This window comes from Marmota marmota, unplaced genomic scaffold (genome assembly GCF_001458135.2).
Source record: "Marmota marmota marmota unplaced genomic scaffold, marMar, whole genome shotgun sequence".
Lineage (NCBI taxonomy): Eukaryota > Metazoa > Chordata > Mammalia > Rodentia > Sciuridae > Marmota > Marmota marmota.
In genome coordinates, this window is record NW_026000242.1 from 20,134,947 (window position 1) to 20,157,332 (window position 22,386).

A 22,386-nucleotide genomic window follows, 5' to 3' on the forward strand; every position below is an offset into this window, starting at 1 on the left:
TCATAATTAATTCATTCAACAATCATTTGTAAACAAAGACTAAGTTGATGTAGTAAGTATAAGCTGCAATTTGAAGAAGATTGACAAGGGAGAGTGAGTAGTAACTTGAAGGGGAAGTGAGAAAGATTATTTTGGACCAGCGGCACAGGATAGTGGCGTGGTGACATTATTATAGACACAAGGTGGTTGATATAAAAGTCCTAGTGTCTCAAGATACTTTCTCTCTATTAGGAAATAAAATTTCTATACCCAGTGTATGTGTGTGTGTGTGTGTGTGTGTGTTTGCCTGCGCATGCACCTGAAAGGGGAGGGTGGGGAGATACCTGCTGGAGTCACAGAGACCTTTGTCTCCATCACTCACCTGCTGTGACCCAGGACTTAGAGCCGTTGGGTCAGTCTTTCTACCTGGAAGGCAACCATGAAGACTGAAGTGACAATGTATACCAAGTATCTGCAGGGTTTAGCCATAAGGCTACCAGATGGCCATATATGGGGAGAATATAGAATGGGAAAAATTTTGCCACATGTCACTCTCAAAACAGAGCAGCATTAAATATTTAAATTTCTAACTGAAGACCATTTCAAGATTTGTAAGACAAAAAAATAAATCAAAAAATCCGACTCGAATGGATATATCTAAAACTGAATAGCTTATTCTTTTTTTCAAGCACAAAAAATAAGAAAGAAGATTGAAACTACAAAATTGAACTTAATATGGAAAACACAAACATACTTGAGGTCTTCCACAGAGCAGCCAGGGTGAAGCAAACAAGAATATCACAGAATAAGTTGCATGCTAGGAGAGTCACGTTGACGTAGTCATACTCACGAGAGCCCTCTTAAGCCTATGATTCTCCCAGCAGATGGAGGATAGAGGAGTAATTTTCACAAAATTATATCCAAAATGAAATTTCAGGGGAAGAAGATACTCCCAGAGAAGGACAGTTTTACTATGTTTTAATCTTGGAAACTATGCTAAATCCAGGCATTGCTAGGATTGGGTTGGAAAACAGAATCCCTGTTTTTCTGTTCTTGATTTTTGTTTTCTTTTTTTACTCTAAAGTAATCACGCACTAGCACCAGCTCAGAAGTTCCGTGTGTATATTGTTGGTTGTGCTATGAATACGTAACTGCTTAACCATGACTTAATTTTAAAATCCTTGGTTATTTTAGGAAGAAATTTAACAAAACAAAACAACAACAAAAAAAGTGGTTTTAAGCAACCAGTTTCCAATCCACGTCAGCAACCCTGACATGTAAGGAAACATTTCTAGTATTGGGGGTAATGGCTCAGGAGTTGGACCAGGAGAAAGTGGTGGGCTCTTCTAGAGAAGGAGGGACCAAGTGGGCCTGACCTATGTGGGACCCTCAAGCTCAGCTTCCAGTTTCCAGAGAGGTTCTGCTTTTATCTGGTTTACAAGTTGTTCAAGTAAAGGATATTCTGGTTTACAACTGTTTGAAAACCTCTAAAGCAGAATATGTAGCTCTTGCCAGATTAGACATTTTATGAGACTCTTCCAGGGTGATTGTTACGCTATTTCTTGCCCAGTCCCCTGTAGTTGCAGTCTGCTTTCTTGAGTTAATTCAGTTAATTCAGTATCCCTTGTTTCCCAGCCCCCAGGGGGGACCTCTCCACACCAACCAGGTTCTCCAGCTATCAGGGTGTGTCAGATGCCCCTTGACTTTTAAAACACAGTCTGTGTCCAGCTTCTAATTCACAGAGCCCCTCTGGCTACCTCCCTCACCGGAAGTGGCTTGAGCCACCTCATCACTGATGTCCTTTGGAGTCCTCCCTACCCTCCATGTGATGTCCACCAGAAGGAGACTTCGTTTTTCTGAGAATTTCTTCCCATTCCTATGACCCTCTCCAGCTTACGTATTATTCCACTTAGATGAGGAAGTTGGTGGCTAAATGATCAGAGAGGAAATGATTAGAGTGATTTCAAATCAATCTGAGATATATTGACGCATCATTTATAAATAAGATATTGGGTTTGATGTGGCAAGCAAAACAGAAATCCACAAGGTGAGGAAAGTCTTGAAAAAGCAAGCCTGACACAGCAGTCAAAGAGGGAGACACCTCGAGGTGCCTCAGTGGGGAAATAGAGGCAAATGTTAACTCGATGTCTCATTTAAACACTTTCAAAGGAGAAGGATGCAGCAAGGGTAGAGGAAGCTACAACAACCGACCAGCTTTCCTCACTAAGGATGGTATGAATACCATGAGGGGTACTCAAGACAATTTGATATGGACCACTAACACTGGAGTGTGAATATTTCAGTACACAACTATGCATTTATTTTACTATGCAGGACATGTTGATAAGATCTTTTGAATGGCTGGATGTATAAATACATGAATGAATGCATCCATGAAAGAATAAATAAATGCTATGTACGCCAAAGGAAAAAAGATGTGCTCAAGTCAAGAGGAAAAAAAGACAAAAATAAGACCCTTGCTTTGCACTTGGCATCTTGACAGCCCCTGCCTCACCTGGTATTTTCTGACCGGTTTTAGAGAGGATCCTGTTTGTCCCATAATGCTGATGGGCAGGGTCTACATGATGTTCGGGCAGGGAGTTATCTCATATCCCACTTGTGGATGAGAGTTCTTCTAGGGCAAGGGTCTCAAATCTTAGGCCTGAATAAAGATTAAGGGAGACCCCAGTGCTGTAGCAAGCAAACTAGGGAGCTTAACAAAAGCAGACAGGAGAGCCCGTGTCAAATGAGTGAGGAGCTTAACTTCAGTTAGTGCAGGGTGACTTAAGGCACAGTGTCAGAAATTTCACCCTATGCCCCAGGGCGGGTGTGAGCCCACACCTGCAGCCCTTTATGAACAGCAGGAAAAAAAAGGCAAAACACTTTTTTTTTTTTTTAATGGCCATGCTACTCTGTGCCTGTGTGTATAACGGGTCCTTTCTCAATTAAGATGGACATGAACTAGAGAAAACAACTCTTCACATGGTAAAAAAAAAAAAATGTCCCCTTCACACATGTCCCATTTGATATTAATCATGGGATTACAACATCAAGCTAATCCAAATAATCTGCTTGGAGTCACCATTTCTGATGATTGCTCAGGCTATTCATTGCTAATCAAGAGGATGTTATGAAATGTGAGTCATATGGCCTCAAGCTTTCTGGGAGTGCTAGTCTGTATATAAAGAGGGAAAGTCTGAGCTGAGATATTGGAGCAACAGGCAGGTAGGAGCCCTCCATTGTCTTGCCTTGAGGAGGAAGACAAAGGCCAGGATGCTCTGCTTTTCTCTGCTGCTGCTACTGCTCTGGGACGTGGGGTCTCATGGTTTCCCAGCATCTGTAGAAACACAACAGCAGGATGTGGAGATCGTCCAGGTAAGTGCTGCGTTACACACACTAGAAATGCAAGTCTCTTGTTTGTATTTTTCTACCGTAGTAGAATGGAGTTAATTTAAGGGAGCATTTCCTACAAAGACAAATGATTTGTGTTAGAAACGGGATCCTCCCCAAATTGTATCTAGCCAAGTGTCGACTCTCCTTTTCCAGTTGGAAGTGAGAAAGAACTGCAGAAACAGGATGCAAATCTTGGTCTACAGGGACGTTTGAACTTTTCAGTAACATGATGGGGAGATTTCTACTCTGAAATTGCATTTTTCCACCAATGATAAGAATAACAATAATCATGAACTCTAAACAACAGCTTTTTAAAATTTTCCCTATTTTGGCTAAAACTTCATTGCTCTCGGTTTTTTTGTTGTTTGTTTGTTTGCTTGTTTTTGTTTTTTTAATGAGAAATGTTTCCTATTCAGTGTTTCAACAATTATGTCTTTTATCAGAAATACCTGGAAAACTACTACAATTTGAAGAATGAGAGACAAATTGAAAAGCAGAGAAGCAGTAGTTCAGTGGTTGAAAAGCTGAAGGAAATGCAGGAATTCTTTGGACTGAAAGTGACTGGAAAGCCAGATGCTGAAACCCTGAAGGTGATGAAGCAGCCCAGATGTGGGGTGCCTGATGTGGCTCGGTTTGTCCTCACTCCGGGGAACCCTCGTTGGGAGAAAACACATCTGACCTACAGGTAACCAGACTGGGTACCAGGATGAAGGAACTATTTCCCATTCAAATGGTAACAAATAAGATCCAATGGGTCTCTATTTTATTTCATTCAAAGGATTGAAAATTACACACCAGATTTGTCAAGAGAAGATGTGGACCACGCCATTGAGAAAGCCTTTCAACTTTGGAGTAATGTCTCACCACTGACATTCACCAAAATCTTTGAGGGCCAAGCAGACATAATGATTTCCTTTGTCAGAGGAGGTAAACTGTTCGTGTAGCATGAAAACATCCTCAGCTTAACTTCATTTTGCCCCTAAATGTCTCTAGTCTTGTAGCTGGAACTCCTTGTTGAAGAGGACTGTTGACTTTATGGGCTGAGGGAGGGAAACCTCATCACACCTGATGGAAGGCTATTGGTCTCTTAACAAGCTAATGTTTGCTCTCTTAACTTAGCTGGAATGAGAGCCTAGAGGGCCCTGGATTGATTTCTGTTTTACAGACCATCGTGACAACTCTCCCTTTGATGGACCTGGAGGAAACCTCGCTCACGCCTTCCAACCAGGCCCAGGTATTGGAGGAGATGCTCATTTTGATGAAGATGAAAGGTGGACCAAAAACTTCAGAGGTAAGTCCACTAGTTTTGTTTTTCTCTATTCCCCGCCCCTTCACAAGTCATCATAATATTGGTTAATTTAACTAACAGAATACATTAATAGAAGCTGGTATTTTTCTATTTTTGTTCAGAAAGTTAATAGTAAGTTTAGAAAAGTGAGAGGTTATTTCTGCCAATACAGCATCTAATTGGTGACAAATAGGCCTCTCTAAAATTTCCATTAAGAAAATATTGGAGCTGGGGTTTTGGCTCAGTGGTAGAGCTCTTGCCTCACATATGTGGAGCAATGGGTTTGATCCTCAGCACTACATAAATAAATTTAAAAAATAAAGGTATTGTGTCCATCTACAATTAAATTTTTTTTAAAAAAAGAAAAGATTAAAGCTTAATGTTTTGTTTGTGGACATCTCCACTGAATCTTCTCTATTTGAAAGACAACAAAATTTGCACATGGGGAAATTAACAGAAGGAAAGGCTTTCTGTGTTTCCTAGAATTTTCAGCATTTTATCAGTTTCGAAAATAATAAAAAATATTAAATATTAATAGAACTATATTGCTTCTCTGTGAAATAATATCTGCCAGCTAATCATTAACAAGATTGGCTCATCTGTGCTAGACTCTCAGCCAGAGGGTTTATCTTAATTTTATCTGTTATAACAACAGAACTTAGGCTTGAACATATCCCTTTATTAATAATGTGTACTTCTCACCTTCAGAAAAAGTTATTAGATGTGTATTTCATCAACAAGAAAATATGAGCATTGGTCTTTGTAGATCTGTAGATTATTTCTTAATCAAATGCCTCAAAGCTGAATACATTTCAAATAATTTAAATGGGTTCATTGACTCTTTAGATTACAACTTGTATCGTGTTGCGGCTCATGAATTAGGCCATTCTCTTGGACTCGCTCATTCTACTGATATTGGAGCTTTAATGTACCCCAACTACATCTTCAGTGGTGATGTTCAACTTGCTCAGGATGACATCAATGGCATTCAAGCCATATACGGTGAGTAAAAATAAGAGTGTCATAGACAGGGGCCTATTGGTTTCATACCTACTTCAAAGGAAAGAGCCATTGGTTTCATAGTTTAATAGTTCTAACACTAGGCAAAACTAACTCCAGGCCTTTTATTTTCTTTAGGATCTTCCCCAAATCCCACCCAGGCAACAGGCCCACAAACCCCAGAAGTGTGTGATAGTAAGCTAACCTTTGATGCCATAACTACAATTCGGGGAGAACTGATGTTCTTTAAAGACAGGTAAGATGCCACTTCTTTGTGTTCTGCATTCACCACTATGTGTGACCAATATGCTCTGTGTATTATTTATCTTATCTTTGTTTACATCTATAACTACAGAGCAGCAATTGCTTGCATTTGTACAATGTAACATTGCAACTTTGTTTTTGCCCATGTGTTAAGTCATTTGATTCTTAGAAAATACCAATGAAGTAGAAAATCAGTAACTATCAGCCCACTTTACAGATCAGTAAATTAAGGCAGAGAGAAGAAAAGAGAAACCTTTTTGGGGCACAGAGCTAACTAGTGACAGAGTAATTATTGGTCTTCTGACCCCTTATCCAGGGTCACATTTCATTATGCCAGTCTGATTGTAAGTAAGGTAGGACTTCAGTAGGAGTAGTCAGTCCTTTCTGCAACACTATCACATTAATGAGGCTCATGGGCTTCTTGACAGTGTTTAAGTATAGCTAATAAGGTTACATATTCCAGTCCCTACAAACTGCAGAATCAACTTTGTGTACCACCAATCAAAGGACAAGGGAGTCCCTGCCAGAACTGGGTTTAAATTTAGACTTTGCCTTTTACCAGCTGTGTGGCCTTAGAAGCCTCCCCTACTCCCACTAACTCAATTTCTCATCCCTGAGATGTGAGTCATACTCTTGTCGGGTTTTTGTGATAGTCACGATATAGGTAGAAGGCCTTAGTGTGTTGTAAGTACAATTGGTTCTCCAAATCTGGAAGTTCCACCTCTACAGATTCAATCTCAAGTCCATTGATCTAACCAATATATTTTTTTAATTGCTCCTCTACTGAATCCATACATATTATATATTGTCGTTATTCCTAAACAACTATTTATATTGTATTAGGTATTATAAGTAACCTAGAGATGATTTAAAGCATGTGAGAGAATGTTCACGGGATATATGAAGAAATGACACCACTTTATACAATGGATTTGAGCATCTGCAGATTTTGGTATCCACAAGGGGTCCTGGCACCAACACAATGCAGATGCCCAGGGATGACTATATTTACTAAATACAGGGTATCAGTGTTGTGTTCCAAGTAGCAATGTACTGCAGCTGGCTCCTAATGGCTCACCAAAGTTGACTTAAATTTTGCACCTTTGTTGTGAACCACAGCCATTATTCAAAATTAAATTATATAAAAAATAAAATAATAAAAACATCCCTCCATGGTTATTTTAACCAGATTTTACTGTTAATTCTTGTATTTGAGGTTATTCATGCTGATTGCATTTTTATGGTAGAAATACTATACAATGGTGCTCTGTTCTGACTCTTGAAATTTGCCATGGTGGGAATATTTTCACCAAGGAAATAAGCAACTGCTAGAACCTTCCATGCCTGGCCTCTCCTTTGGAAAGCCAGATGTTAAACATTTACAAGTGTACCACAAGTGCCAGCAACTAAAAGGAGCTGGAAGTCAGCCAGAGATAATTAGAAACTAGAGAGAAACCTTGCTTTCTTTTGTTTTCAAAACAGATTCTACATGCGTGCAAATTCCTTCTACCCAGTTGAGCTCAATTTCATTTCTGTTTTCTGGCCACATCTGCCAAATGGACTTGAAGCGGCCTATGAACTTGCTGATAGGGATGAAGTCAGGTTTTTCAAAGGTAATGCTCCTGATTATTTTTCACTGCTTTGATGAATTATTTCTCATCTACTTTTGGGTTGAGATATAAAGATACTAGCTATATTCTCAACATGAAGTTCTGAAAATTCAATAGTCTCACTAATGGGAATCCAATAGTTCAATTAAAAATTGCATCAGGAATTTCCGAGTCATTTTAAATAAATTGCAAATGACTGGAGATAAAAGAGTTCAGGACTGTTTATGAATCTGGACTTAGAACATGTTTTCTGAGAAAACTATTCATGTATTTTAAACTCCCTTCATATTCCTAGGAAATAAAAGTGCTCAGGAATAAAAGCGAGAAAGATGATCCCATTCTAGAGAGATAAAACAAAGATTTTGTTTGTGCAAGTTCCTGAATCCTGTTTTAATTTGAACCCCAACTTAAGAGAACACCACCATTGGGCAGCCAGATGGTGGAACGGACACCCTGCTGTCCAGATGTGGTCTTCAGATAGTGGCATTGGCTTCACTGGACTATCAATTACAATCATAGAACCCCAAGTCCTATCCAGACCTTCTTTGACCAAATTGAATTTTAATAAGTTCCCCAGGCAATTCATTTGCATATTAAAATATGAGAAGGCCTGAATTATTGTGAAGTGAATTAGACAAATTTGTTTGATTCTATTAGAATGAAATAGAGTCCCATGCTCCTGACTTTGAAGACACTAGGCCAAACACATGTTCTTTTGCAAATTTTTGTATAGGTGTTTAGCATCATATATCATATATCATTAGCATCATATAGACACATGTTAAGACACTTGATGCAGTGATACACTCAAGGCAATGATTTTAAAGTAGTTCAGATGGGCAAAACACTTTGAAACAGAATTTCTAGTTTTCATTTTATGAAATTAATTAGGAATTTACATGTGCAAAGTATCAAACTGACTTTCTGTGAAGAATAAATAACCATAGTGAACAAGAGCTATTATGGTTCTAGGACATAAGACTAGTTTTATGTGATATGGGTTTTATTGAGTATAAACATGTACAGCATGAATTCACATACTCATAATTGTAGTCTAGTCAGATACAATGAATTCAATACAGGATTGCAAGTCATTTGAGATTGTGAGTCATTGCTGTGCTCTGCCCTTAGTATAGCATTGTCGTGAACTTCCACTTGAACTTTGTATCACTGAGGTAGTATGACAAATTAGCCATTGAACATCTGGCATTGGAAAAAAGCCTCCATCCCATAAACAGGTCATTCTCAAAGCTTGCTTCAGGTTAGACCCACCTGGGAAACTTAAAAAAAAAAATACTGATTTAGTGGTTCAGGAAAGGATCCCAGCATCAGTATTTTAAAAGTCTCCCTAAACTATTCTAATCTGCAGCTAGGACACTGCTGTATCTTGCAAAACTATTAACTCAGTGGAAACATAGTTTACAGTCTACTGGAGCCCTGGACAATTATTTTCATCTCTGGTTTTTGATTGGCAGGAAATAAGTACTGGGCTGTTCAGGGGCAAGATGTGCTACGTGGATACCCCAAGGACATCTACAGTTCCTTTGGCTTCCCTCGAACTGTGAAGCATATTGATGCTGCTGTTTCAGAGGAAGACACTGGAAAAACCTACTTCTTTGTTGCTAACAAGTGCTGGAGGTAAAGATAGAGCACAAGAACTATTGGGGAACCAATTCTTTCTAGGCAGAAAATTCTACATGAACCCTTCTCAAAATAAGTCTCAAATTGTTTTGGACACCTGCCTCTTCTTTGATTGGCTGTATCCAAACCAGCATCCATTTAATTAATTGAACAATACCCATCATTCAATTGCTGTGCTGAGAATACAAATAACAGGTGATGCTGAATTTTGAAAAGATTTGAAAATAAGAGCAATTATCTTGATAGAGCTTTGGCCAAAAGGAACTTACCTTTCATAGCATCTTACCTTAATAGGACATAGAACTTACTAGATAATGAATATAAGATGTTGAATTTCAGAGGAATCTTATAAATCTTCTAGACCACCCAACATTCTACCTCTCCCCATCTAGGTCCCCATTTTACAATCTCTAGAATTAAAAGTTCTTGTTAAATTTCTTGTTAACTTCTGCTAAATTTCCTGTAGTGTTTTTGAATTTACATGTTTAGCAAAAGGTTTTGACACCCCAATTCCTTTTTTGATTAGATATGATGAGTATAAACGATCCATGGATGCAGGTTATCCTAAAATGATATCTCACGACTTTCCTGGAATTGGCAATAAAGTTGATGCTGTTTTCAAGAAAGATGGTAAGTGAATCTAACAGTCTATACTTCATTTTGTTGCCATAGTGATAGCATCAGTACTGTTATTTAGAACAGCAAAGGCCAAAAAATAATTGGTGCTGTTTTTGGTAGATTAAAGTCAAATCTGGAAACTACTTGTATAATATGATAAATCTCTTTTCTTTTATTTCTAGGATTTTTCTATTTCTTCCATGGAACAAGACAATACAAATTTGATTCTAAAACAAAGCGAATTTTGACTATCCAGAAAGCCAACAGCTGGTTCAACTGCAGAAAAAATTGACAAACTATTACAAAGTTAATGAAAAAAATGTACTTTGTGAGCCAAAGAAAGGTGTTTTCCTGAAGAGCCATGTATTTTTCAGTATTTTATTTAACTTCTAGAATCACTAATATGCAGCTACTAAGTATAACCTTATTTATACTTTATTTTACATATTTTTTACAATTTAGTATTATGTTTTTATTTACTAATATAATTTAATACTAAAAATGGTGGAAAAAGCCGATCAAGTTCATGGCTTAAGAATTCACATATTCCAGTGTTACAAAGAAGATCATTTCCACAGTATAAGAGTGTGACATTGGTCCTGGAGATCAGCCTCAGTGCTCTTATCTTCTTTTAAAAAAAAAAAAGTCACAAGATGTAAACTGTTACTGGAGGAAAAGCAACACCTGAGCCATCATTAGTATCATCTTGACACACAGGGACAACTCTTCTTACACAAAATAAAGTGGTATTTGCAATAAGGCCATCCTTGTCTCTATTTTTTTTATAAACATTCTATTACTTTTACAATACAAATTTGATCCTAAAACAAAATTTGATCCTACTGTTATTTCCTGATTATAAAGCCACATGTACAGAGATTAAATTTCAAATGTGAAGTGGAAAGTAAATGATATACAAAATATTCATGTGGGAAATTAATATATCCCCAAATTTCAAATTTCTATATTCTTGTGGAATTTATTTCACATATAGGGGGGAAAAAATCATTCTCCAAGTTCCATTTAATGACCCCAAAGTTGGTTTTAGATAAAATAGGTAAAGGCATGATAAGCTTTCTGAGTAGAAGTCACTTATAAGCTTTCTGAGTAGAAGTCACTTTCTTTTCTGAGCATGTGTGAAGATTATATTTTCCCAGTCCTACCCCTTACAGTTATGAGGTGTTGTGGGGCTGAGGATGGTGGGCAGTGGGGCAACTAACAAGTTATGACCAAGGGTTGTATGAAGTGGCAAAATCACTTCTGGACAGAACTCTTGAGTGATGGTACCAAGATTTCCAGCGGTCTACTGTTAGGGTCTGTAAACAAGTCAAGATGGCGCCTGGCATTTTGCCAGAGGGAATAGTTTGTAAAGTAACGCCAGCAAGCCAATAAGTGTGGAGATTCCTTATTGGTTGACTGCTGTATCTAGTTTATGTTAATTAAGATAAGCTGTGTGGAATGTATATATACCCCTCCGGTCCTACAATAAACGGCTCCCACTCCTGCTGTATCAATGTACACAAGTTCCTCGTCACCCCCCGGTTATTTTGCTGCAGCCGGACTGGGGCAGTCTACTCCCCTGCTGTGGTGATGGTGGAAGCATGTCACGAGAGACTTGCCACAAGATGGAAGAAGCCAGAATTGCTGGGTTACCATTCCCACCAGTTACCCCCCACTTTAGTAGACTTCACTTGAGGAAGAAAAAACTTACTATGCTAAGCCACTAAAATTTTAGATTTTGTTAATGCTGCATAATCTAGTTTGTCTAGATAAAACATTATCTAGTTTATCATGACTAATTTGGGAAGAAGTTAATGGAGGTAGGAGTCCTTTCAGTAGCTTCCAAGGCTCATGAGTTTTGTGAATAGTTCAAGGACTTTGTAGGCTTTGCAAGTACATAGAGAGTCTTGAAAATGTTATGAGGAACGTATGATTCTAAGCAGTTCCAAACTAAAGATTTTGATAGTATAACTTCTCCTTTGGCCAAAATAAGTCAGTCAGTCAGTCTGTCTGTTTGTCTCTCTCAAATAAAACTTTTAAATATTGAACTATAACATAAATGCAGAAAAAAAAAGCAAAAATCATAAATGTTCATCTTGGTGTCTTATCATAAAGTTAACAAACTCTCAGCCAGGTCAGGACACAGGACATCATCAATACCACAGCAGCCCCCTTGATGGCCCCATCAGTGCTCCACTCTCCATGAGGTTGATTCATTAGAAGCAGAGCCTGGAACAGAGATTCTTTGATGAGGTCATAGGGGGAGAGTGCCCTCTGGAGAAGAGGAATGAGGGAAACATTTGACAGCAGGAGAAAAACTAGACTGTGGTCTCAGTGGGGATCTAATTTCATGAGAAGACTATGAAACAAAATCAGAATAAGAAAGTTAGTCCCATCCTGAGGCAGAAGGGCCAGGCTTTTGTATTCCTGTGTCAACCAGTCATCAGTCAAGTTCTGGTTGGGAAAGGGAGCATAGTTATTCCAGCAAGATGTTTCCATTTGACAAAGGAATTAACTGTAAGTTGTAAATAACCAATTCTTGCAATAGCCAGGAGGATGGATGCCCTGATATTAGAGATCTGAGGAGGGCTCCAACAGCACCTACTGCACATTATCTAGTCCTAAGGATGACCACCATGCTGACTCCTAACACCTTAGGTTAAATTTGCCTATTTTTCAACTAAACAGGATGTGACATGAATTTCCTTACTCTGCCTTACTGTGATTAACATTATGTTTCTGCACTTCGTCATTGTTGGTGGGCCTCAGGTTATTAGCATTAGGGGAGTTTATAAGTAATATTGCACATATGCAGGCATTTCTGTCAATTATCTGCCTAAAAGTGCAGTTGCTGAATCACAGAGATTTTCAGACACTTCGGGTTCTTCCTCAGACTCACCTGTCCTTTTTCACAGCGGCAGCAGTGGACCCTGGTTCTGCACAGGTCCTAAACCAGCTTCTAACCTTAGCTGTTTGGGGTAGGCCTGTGCAGTACGCTTCCTGCTTCCTGTTCCAAAGCTTTCCTGGCTTTTCTGCTGATGTTGCATGAGGGTCTCCTGTGGTACCTTAACAGGTCTTAAGACCTGTTTCAGGAGGAATCTCTAGAGTAGGAGCAGTGCTTCGGCAGTGGTGGCTGTGGTGATGTTCTAATCATATTGGATAAAGGTGATGTTGAGGGTCAAGAGATAAGTGAAGCAGACCCCATTCTTGAAAATGGAAACTGTGAGCCAGCCAAGAATTCTGAGTCTGTTGAACAAAGTGCCACAGCAGAGAGTAAATTGGAACCTGTAGTGTCCACTCAGAAAAGACCAGAGGTCAAACCTTCTAGTGATCTTGAAACTTCAGAAGTTTTCTCTGGATTGGGGCATTTCTGACGGGACCATTAGCAGAGAAGGAAGAAGAGGAAGAAAACAATCAGAGGCAGAAAATACTGAGGAAGTCAATAAAAATTCAGTAGAGGATGTCCATGCCTTTGCAATCTGCTGCCTAGCAGAATTGACTGCCTGCTCAATGACCTGTTTCACAAAACAGCAGCATTGGTTCTGCATGGCTGGAAGCAGGAAGTGACAGACATAGAAAAAAGCCAAACTCTTTCCCAGATGACAGTTGTATTGTGCAAAGAGTTGTCCTTTCTGTCTAAAGAGTTCACCACCTGTCTAACAACTGCTGAGATCAAAGAAAAGGCAGAGGTCCTGAACCCATTAATCACAGCAGTCTTTCTAGAGCATCAATGGTGCCATCTACATCCAGGATGCCTTTCAGCTACTTTTACCTTGTGCTGCAGGTCTCTCTCATTAAGAACAAGACAGAATTACCCAGGCAGGAGTTGCAAGTCCAGAAGCTTGCAGAACATTGAAGAATAAAGGAGATTTGATCTAGGATTTGTGATGGCTAACAAGTGCCAAATTCTTCAAGGACCCCCACAGGAATGAATGAGAAAGGTTATTTTTAATATATAAAAATTCAGACAGGAGAACAGGTTTAAGAAGAAGTTTGTTTCTTCACTTGGCTAAAGTAGTCAAGTCCTCTCACTATTCCCAGTTGTTATAATAAATAAATTATTTGAAAAGAAATTTTTGTAAAAAGGCCAAGAATAATAGCTCTAGATAAAAATTAGTGGGACACTCAGGAAAAAAAATGTTGATCTACTTTTGACATGTTGCAAAACACTAACAATCTTGTCATAGATATAATCTATAGTCTGTAGGTAAAATTGGTGTAATACAGAAGAAAAAGAACTTAATTTGGCATTCTAGAATTTACAACATGCTTGGTTAATTAATGCCATGTACTTTCTCCTTTCTAGAATAAAATCTATGGCTCTAAGAAAACTGAACATATATAAACTCTAAAATGATTATCTTTAATCATGTGAATTCTTGGAAATGGTTAGGAAGTTTCATCTGCTCTTTAATTCTCAGCACCTATTTGACATTGAGGAGAAACTTGCAGAATATTATACTTTCATGGGCACATGAATGAACTATAGCAAAGGCCCCTTTGCCTTCAAATGACTCCACCATGATGACAAGGTTCAAGTCATAGCTAATCCCTACTCAACTGGATTTAAGACCAATAAGTGCAAATTAGAGAAACAGTTTCATATTTTAGACACTCTGAACGTCTTTAGGTTGTTTTTCATACATATCTCATAAACAGGATAAATTTGGTCACAACCAAGCCTAAGGAAGTGTTGAGGCTCTTTTCTTAGTAGGGTTTTTGTCAATTGAATATTGTTAAAGTTAGTCATAGAATCCCATAGAGATGATATTCGTTTATAATAGGATTTAAACTCTTTGCTTCTTCTTTGTTTTAATTTATTCTTCAGCATGCTTTTAAATACAACTTTTATCCTGTAAATCTTAAGCCCTTTTTTGCTTTCTTCAACAACTAAAAGATATTTTGGTATATGTTATTAAAAAAAAAAGTTCTCCACTTTGTGGTTTTAATAATTCAGGCAACATTTTGTGAGCTCTGTCCCTCATATAACCTTTTATTTTAAACCTTATAAAAGGTTTAAGATAAAATATAATTGTACCAATGTAAAAAAAGAGGGCTCTCAAACAATGCCATATGATCAACACATTCTTGTATCTCTAACTGGTTGACAGTTCACGTTTGTATTATCTCCCTCAGGTTCCCTGCTTGCTCTTCCTGTTCTTCAGTCAGCCTCTAGATCATAGATCCCAATACATACTTATTCTTTGTCCTGGGCTCTGCTCTCTGGGAATGCCAGATTAAGTTTATTCTGGAAATGGGGTTGTAATACCCCAGTAGCTAGGGGACACACAGTTACTAAGATTCTTACCATAAAGGTGAATGGTGAGGTATAGAGTTATCTGGTAATTGCACTTCAATAATATGAGAGGGATGATAATTACAAGAAGTGAGGAGTGGGCTGGATTACTATTCTGGGAATTTGTAAAAGAAAGTAGCATGTTCAGGGAAGCTGAATATCCAATAAGACACAGCAAATACCAACAGTCATTACTGGTAACATTAAAAGAAATCCTCATCTATCATAAATTGTGATGACAAACAGTTCCTGACCTGGGGGCAAAGTTTTCACATCCTAGTTGGAGTGATGAATGAACAAATCTGGAAACCTTAAACACTTCAGTTTCTCAGAAAATTCCACACAGGCAGAAGTAGTACCTCTTTCTTCCCAGAAGAGAGCAATCTGCCCTTGCATAGGGAATTAAAGATCTTATCTGGGATGATATTTCACAAGATAATGCTTCTCCTGCTCCCAAATTACCTTCCTCATCCCTTCTTGATCTCAGTAAAATAACTAAGATAAGGTCTCAGGGTAGTTCAAATCTTTAGCTACTGTCAGAAAATAGTTTATAAATCAAAGGAATTACAGGAGCTGGACAACATTAAGTACCATAAAGAAACCCAGGGAATGTGTAGGGAAGTTTTTTTTTATTTTAAAGGTGTTGGAACAAGGTGGGGGGACTTAAGGCTGGACAGGGGAGAATTTATTGACACAGGAATATTTATTTGATATTGGAGATTCAATATTTTGGGAAGGAAATCAGAAGCTTGTCCAATATTCTGCTGACATGGATTTTTAAATCTTAGACACAATGATGTCCCCTAGCATACGAAACAGATAGAGATACCAATACTTCTGTTGCAAGGTATTGAGGAAGGAGTCAGAAAGTTCAGGAAAATGGAAACTTCAGAATGGATTTATTACATGAGTTTGAAGCACTCACCCCTAGGTTCTGTTTCCTAGGATGGCCCAAAGGGTACCTCTTTCACTGAAGCTATAAAGAATGCACTAGAGAGAGACACCTGGGTGTCTCAGAGATACACGGTGGTGGTTATTCTCTGTGGGTGGGGTTGAGGGTGTCAGCTATAACTGTGGAATTGGGCTCTTGGCATCATTAGAGATGCTGGGACTCAGAATGGTGACAGGGAAGGCAGCAACACTTAACCATCAGAGGCATGAGATTGAAAATGATTCCAAAAAGCAGGGGAGTATCTATCAGAGAACCATGCTCTGTATGGTCCATCGGTCATGTGTTTCCAGGGGCAAGTACATGCAGAAGAGAGATAGACAGACAAAGAGTTGTCAGGGGGAGAGATATCTTTAAGGGAAGCCAGCATCCTACACATACATGAGCACATGTATCTCAGTAACCACAGACAAAGAGATATGTATCTGGGATCATCTACCAAGATAATTGTGTACTAGGGAAATAGGAGGACTCACACTTGGTAAGGACAGCTGGATATTGTATCTGAACTGACACTGGAGTCAAAGTACCCAAAATGCCATGACAATCTTCCAGTTTAGAAAAGAGGCTATGAAGGTAAGTGATGAATTAGGTTATGGTCAAGGTCATCTTACAGTCCACAGACATCCCATGGTTGTTTCTTTGGACAAATTTTTACTGGTTCCCTGACTTGTAGAGTAAGACTGTTACTGTAGGAACCAACTGAAAGCCATTGAAAACTGCTCCCCACAAATTTTCTGGCCAAGATAGTAGGTCAGAACCAGAAAGACGAAGACGAAGAAGAAGAAGAGGAGGAGGAGGAGGAGGAGGTGGAGGAGGAGGAGGAGGAGGAGGAGGAGGAGGAGGAGGAGGAGGAAGAAAACACACATACACACACACAGGGAGGACTACACAGATTAGTGATATTATCAAAGACTAAAAAGCCAAAAGGGAGGGCGGTGTCATCATCATCTCATTCAATTAATCTTTCAAGCTCCTGCTTAAGCCAAATAAATCATGTCAGATGCTTGTACACTTCTGTAAAACTACCTAGTTGGTAACTACCATTGCAGCTACTGTGTCAGTTATGATTTCTTTACTAGAGCAAACCAACACAACCTCAGAAACTTGATATAGATGATTTAGAAGGAGTGTTTAGAGATTCCCTTTATTGTCTATGAGCTCAGAAATGCATTGAAAAGTATGGATTTTTGCTTGTTTACATTTTATTTGAATTTGAATTTGAATTTTTCTAGCTGGAAGCATTTAAGGCACTTTAGCCTCAAACACTTCTATAAGGAGAAGAAGAATTTGCTTTATTCTTGACCTATACCACATTCTTGAAGAGGCAGCATACAGTCCTGTGGATTATAGTGCAAAACTCAAAGATCTGGTCTGCCACTCTGTGATCTTAAGTAAGTGATCTGGGATTTCTGAGAGTTATTTTTTTATGCAAAAAAAGGGAAATAATATTAACTTCTAGAGTTGTCATTAGGGTGCAAGAGGCTAAATCATCTAGTATAGTATCAGCCATGACAAAAATATTCAGTAAATCATAGTTGCCTCATCCTTCTTACATTCTCCAAATGCCAACAATTCCTCAACAAACTTCTTCCCAACAAAGAAGCCCACTGCACTGGTGATCACCCCAACAATAAACTCTAATCCAAATTGGAAATATACCAACAATGTGCAGACAACATTCTTCTATGTATTAGCTATTATTAATAATAGCAGTAATTTAAGGCTATAATATATAATTATACATTCTAATCCTTACAACACACACTGAAGCCACTCTGAGGTCTCTATTACCCCTTTTTTTCACACTTTCCTCCTTCAGTTGATAGTTTTTCTATAGTAAGTATTGGTAACATAAAATACTTGGTTAAATTATCAGGAAGAAACTAAAACAAATTCAACAGTACACTACATACCCATTATGAGTAAATTAAATTGGTATTTAAATTTGGGGAAAGAGATGAACTCACTTTTTCTGGATCTGACTTAGCATAATAACCCCAACTTGTAATAAAACCAATATTTCCAATGAAAGAAGGAAGTTGCAAAATATGAAGATATCGTCATGCTGCATTAACCCAGAATCATGTTAATTGTGTTATTATGTGCAGTCTTAAAATAAGAGGTCAATGGACACTGAAAATGGATAGCTCACCAGGATTCCCAAGAATTGGACCACCTGATATTGAGGAGCTGTTACGTATTTCTTAGCCTTAGTTGTGGATTGTGGTAAAATGTCAACACATGTACCTTCTGGACCATCTCAGTGCAGCACAAGCCAAGAAGAACTGCAGGTGTAAGAGCAGGGAGACATGGATCAAAAGAAGTAGCTGCCACTCTCTCCCGGAGTTCATCCATCGTCCTTGGTCGGTGAGCCTTCTGGGTCCTGCAGTGTGGCAGAGCCTGCAGAAACCGGAGCCTGGATCTGCAAGTTTCTGGAAACCTTCAGGGACACTTCAAATCTACAGAGTAGAAACTATCCTACCTCAGATCCACACGGCTAGATGGGAAGACACACAAACAAAATGAAAAAACAAGGGAATAAAGTGCTCCAAACAAACCAAGCTGCTCCCATAAAAGAATCCATGGAAGAAATGTCAGAGAAGGAGTTCAGGATGTATTTAGTAAAACTGTTCCATGACTTAAAGAATTATATAAGAGAGCAGGCACAGGAGTTAAGCAGTAAAATAACAGATTCGCTTCAGGAGATGAAAGATCACTTCTGTAAAGATATACTAGAGGTCCTGAAAAGAAATAAAGAAGAAATCCTTGAAGTGAAGGAATCACTAAACCAACTTAAAAGTTCAATGGAAAGTATCACCAACAGACAAGACCATTTGGAAGATAGAACCTCAGGCAATGAAGACAAAATACATAATCTTGAAAATAAAGTTGACACCACAGAGAAGATGATAAATTGCGTGACATTCCCTCACCCAGACACCATGCCTGAACAGCAACTGCTAAAGCCAACTGAGTGGAGCTACTGTGACTACTTCTGGGCTGATAAGAAGGATCCCCAAGGCAATGGCACGGTGGCTGGGTTCCAACTGCTGCTCCCAAAGCAACTGAAGGGCAAACAAACGCAGGAAGAAATGTCTGAATTCGTCCGAGAGAGGATAAAGATTGAAGAAGAATATGCAAAGAACTTGGCTAAGCTCTCTCAGAACTCCTTGGCTGCACAGGAGGAAGGCTCCTTGGGAGAAGCCTGGGCCCAGGTGAAGAAGAGTCTGGCAGATGAAGCAGAAGTTCATCTCAAGTTCTCCGCCAAGCTTCACAGCGAGGTAGAGAAGCCCTTAATGAACTTTCATGAAAACTTCAAGAAAGACATGAAAAAGTGTGACCACCATATCGCTGACCTCCGCAAGCAGCTCGCCAGCCACTAAGCGTCGGTGGAGAAGGCCTGGAAAGCCCTCACAGAGCGGCAGAGAGACCTGGAGATGAAGACCCAGCAGCTGGAGATCAAGCTGAGCAACAAGACAGAGGAGGACATCAAGAAGGCACGGAGAAAGTCCACACAGGCTGGTGACGACCTCATGCGCTGTGTGGACCTCTACAACCAGGCCCAGTCCAAGTGGTTTGAAGAGATGGTGACCACCACTTGGAGCTGGAGCGGCTGGAGGTGGAGAGGGTGGAGATGATCCGGCAAGATCTGTGTCAGTACACACAGCTGCGGCATGAGACAGACGTGTTCAACCAAAGCACAGTCGAGCCTGTGGACCAACTGCTTCGGAAAGTGGACCCGGCCAAAGACAGAGAGCTGTGGGTCAGAGAGCACAAAACGGGCAACATTCGCCCCGTGGACATGGAGATCTAGACACGCCTGTGTGGCCCCGGGGGTCCTGCCCAGGAGAGGGGCTGGGGGTCCGGTGGAGAGGGGTGGTGGCTCCCACTGGGTGAAGCTGCCCTCCCACCCACTCTCCTGTCCGCTGAGGAGAGAGGAGAGAGCTGGCAATTCCAGAAGGGTGATCTGGATGGTCCAGCTGGGGAATCCCAAATATTCCCAGGCCAAGAAGACAGACCTGCAACCCCGCCCATTTCTCCAAGACTGAAGCCCCCCCCAAACCCCATGCTGTGCTTGTTGCTCTGAGAACAAACTGAGGCTGGAACTTTGTGGTCCCTGCTGAGTTCCATAGGGGTGGCCGTCATACATTTGTGCCCTTGGATGCCCCAAAGCCCATCCTTCAGCTGGTCCCTTTATCTCCCGGGCTTTGGAAGATCAGGAAGGGCTGTCTCTACCTCTAAGTCAATTTTAAGAACAGAATCATGGATAGAAGGCGCCCTCAGCTCAGCCTGCACCTAGAATCCTTTATGGCCCTCTCTCTATTTTTCTCAGTGAGTTCTGGGAGCCCAAATCTGGCTTTTCTTGGCCACTTTTCATCCCCGTGGGTCTTGGGAAGGCCTGTTTTTCTGTCTTCCCTGACCAACCCTGCCCAGAGAGGTCAGGATGGACTACCTCATTAGGCTATCAGACCAGGCATCATCTCTGAAGTCTCTGGAAAATCCCAATCCCTCCATTCCTCAGCTGCTTTCTCAAGGCAGTCCCCACCCCCACCCTGCCACCCCTGCCCAGGCTCACTAGAAGAAGCTTTCCAAAGTTCTCTGCCCGTGAGACTTCGTCTAGCTGTGTGCATGTCCAAAAGCTTTGAGAGATGGAGATGAGCCAGAAACCACATGGGGTCTGTCTCCCATGGTATCCTGTCCAACACCGGGCTACCCTGATCCCCGCTCTCCCAGGCTGCCCACCAAGAGCTTAATAGGGCTAGGTCAGTCCCACATGAGAGACAGGTTAGGGCAAGACATCCCCCATGTGACTCCATCTGCTTATGCAAGATAGGGTTTGGACTGCTGTCCCTTGTATGAGCATTGCAGACTCTCTCTCTCTCTTTGCTATCCCAGCGCGTCCTGCCACCTGGACCAGTTCCTCTGTCCATCTTCCCTGGAGAAGCCTGAGCCAAGCGTGACTCGGGAAGCTTTTCAGCACTACCTCTGGGTTCAGCCCGCCACTTTGTTTCTACAGCAAACACCATCTCCACCATCTTAGCCTAAAGAATCAGCCTGAGGGGGCTGGGAGAAAAAATTGACACAGTGATCAAGGAACAGCTTCTAGCCAGAAACCCCTGCGCTGAGAGCCCATCTTTCTTCATCTTTCCCATTGATGGCTTTCGGCTTGACCCTTCCGTCTCCCATGGGGGCAGAATTCTATGAGCACAATTCACTGATCTTTCCCTCAATTTAACATTGCTGATAATGGATGTTAATCTTGAATCTTTCAGCATCTCTTCCGTTGAATTAGAATGGCTTTCTCATAGTTAATTTTAGAAAGATGTTCAATATACTAAAGCAAACTAGAAAAAAAAGAAGTAGCTGGATTAGCAAGACATTCAGATGAACAGAACAGCAACTAATGAAGAAATTGAAGGCAAGTTCAGGCATAAGTGTCAAGAGCAAGAGAAAAATATCAGAAGGTCAAATCCAAGAGAAAGATGTTGAGAAAGAACCAAAGTCCCAGCCAAGAGATCTTTGATAAACCTACAAATTGTAGTGGCCGAGTTCTATGATGACAGTTCTGAGAAATCGCTTTCCACTCATTAGTTAGATGACCTTGAATTTATCATTCAAGTTTTCTGATCCTAATTTCAACCTTGTTGGGTGGTTCTAAAGAGTAGAAATAACATACTACATTTAGAAACTGGTACCTAATAGAAACTCTATCCTAGGAGTTTCACCTTTCCTTAAAGATTAATTAAGGCCTGCTTGTCTGACAGTATGTATACTCCAATAAACTTAATAAGTAATAAATTACTTAAAGACAAATAGGACTCCCCTGCCAAAGTCACTATTTTTTTCCAGATATTATGGCTTAATGCAGGATAAGTTTACACACCAACATCACTACTGTGAGGTATGTGGTTTGATGTTTTGACAATCATAATCATAATTATAGCTCTCACTACTACATAAGATCTCTTAATAGGATGTGCCAACACTAATAAAGTTATGACTCCATTGAATATGAGGCATCTCAGAGCTTGTCTAATCACTGCCTAAGTGCACCATCCTGGCTTTGTCCAACCAATGAGCTTTGCCTCTGAAAGAACTTGGAATGAAATGAAAGGACATTTGCTCCCCAGCATCAAGTATACATAACCACCCTTCAAATGAAGTTATCTACATCTCATTTTTCAGGTGCAAAGTAATTGCCTGAAGAAATGGTATATTTGCTCCAACCCATCTGTCTTTGTCTGGGTCTGGTTGTCAATCCTTTCCCTCTGATTTTTGAGCTGATTCCATTCTACTCTACCTCATTGTGGAGCAAACTGGCTACACTAAGCCACAAGTTGACTCA

The 22,386-nt window shown here is 40.0% G+C and overlaps 1 protein-coding gene and 1 pseudogene across 1 annotated transcript; both read left to right on the forward strand.

Moving 5' to 3' along the window:
- The first annotated feature begins 3,159 nt into the window (after positions 1-3,159).
- Positions 3,160-10,552, forward strand: Mmp1 (matrix metallopeptidase 1). Its single transcript, XM_015489943.2, has 10 exons — positions 3,160-3,354; positions 3,816-4,057; positions 4,151-4,299; positions 4,538-4,663; positions 5,507-5,662; positions 5,798-5,915; positions 7,406-7,536; positions 9,009-9,171; positions 9,701-9,804; positions 9,975-10,552. The coding sequence occupies exons 1-10, from the start codon at positions 3,253-3,255 to the stop codon at positions 10,082-10,084; spliced, it is 1,401 nt and encodes a 466-aa protein (XP_015345429.2). The 5' UTR covers positions 3,160-3,252; the 3' UTR covers positions 10,085-10,552.
- An 8,143-nt stretch (positions 10,553-18,695) lies between these two features.
- LOC107145903 lies at positions 18,696-19,862 on the forward strand (annotated as a pseudogene).
- The last annotated feature ends 2,524 nt before the right edge of the window (positions 19,863-22,386 follow it).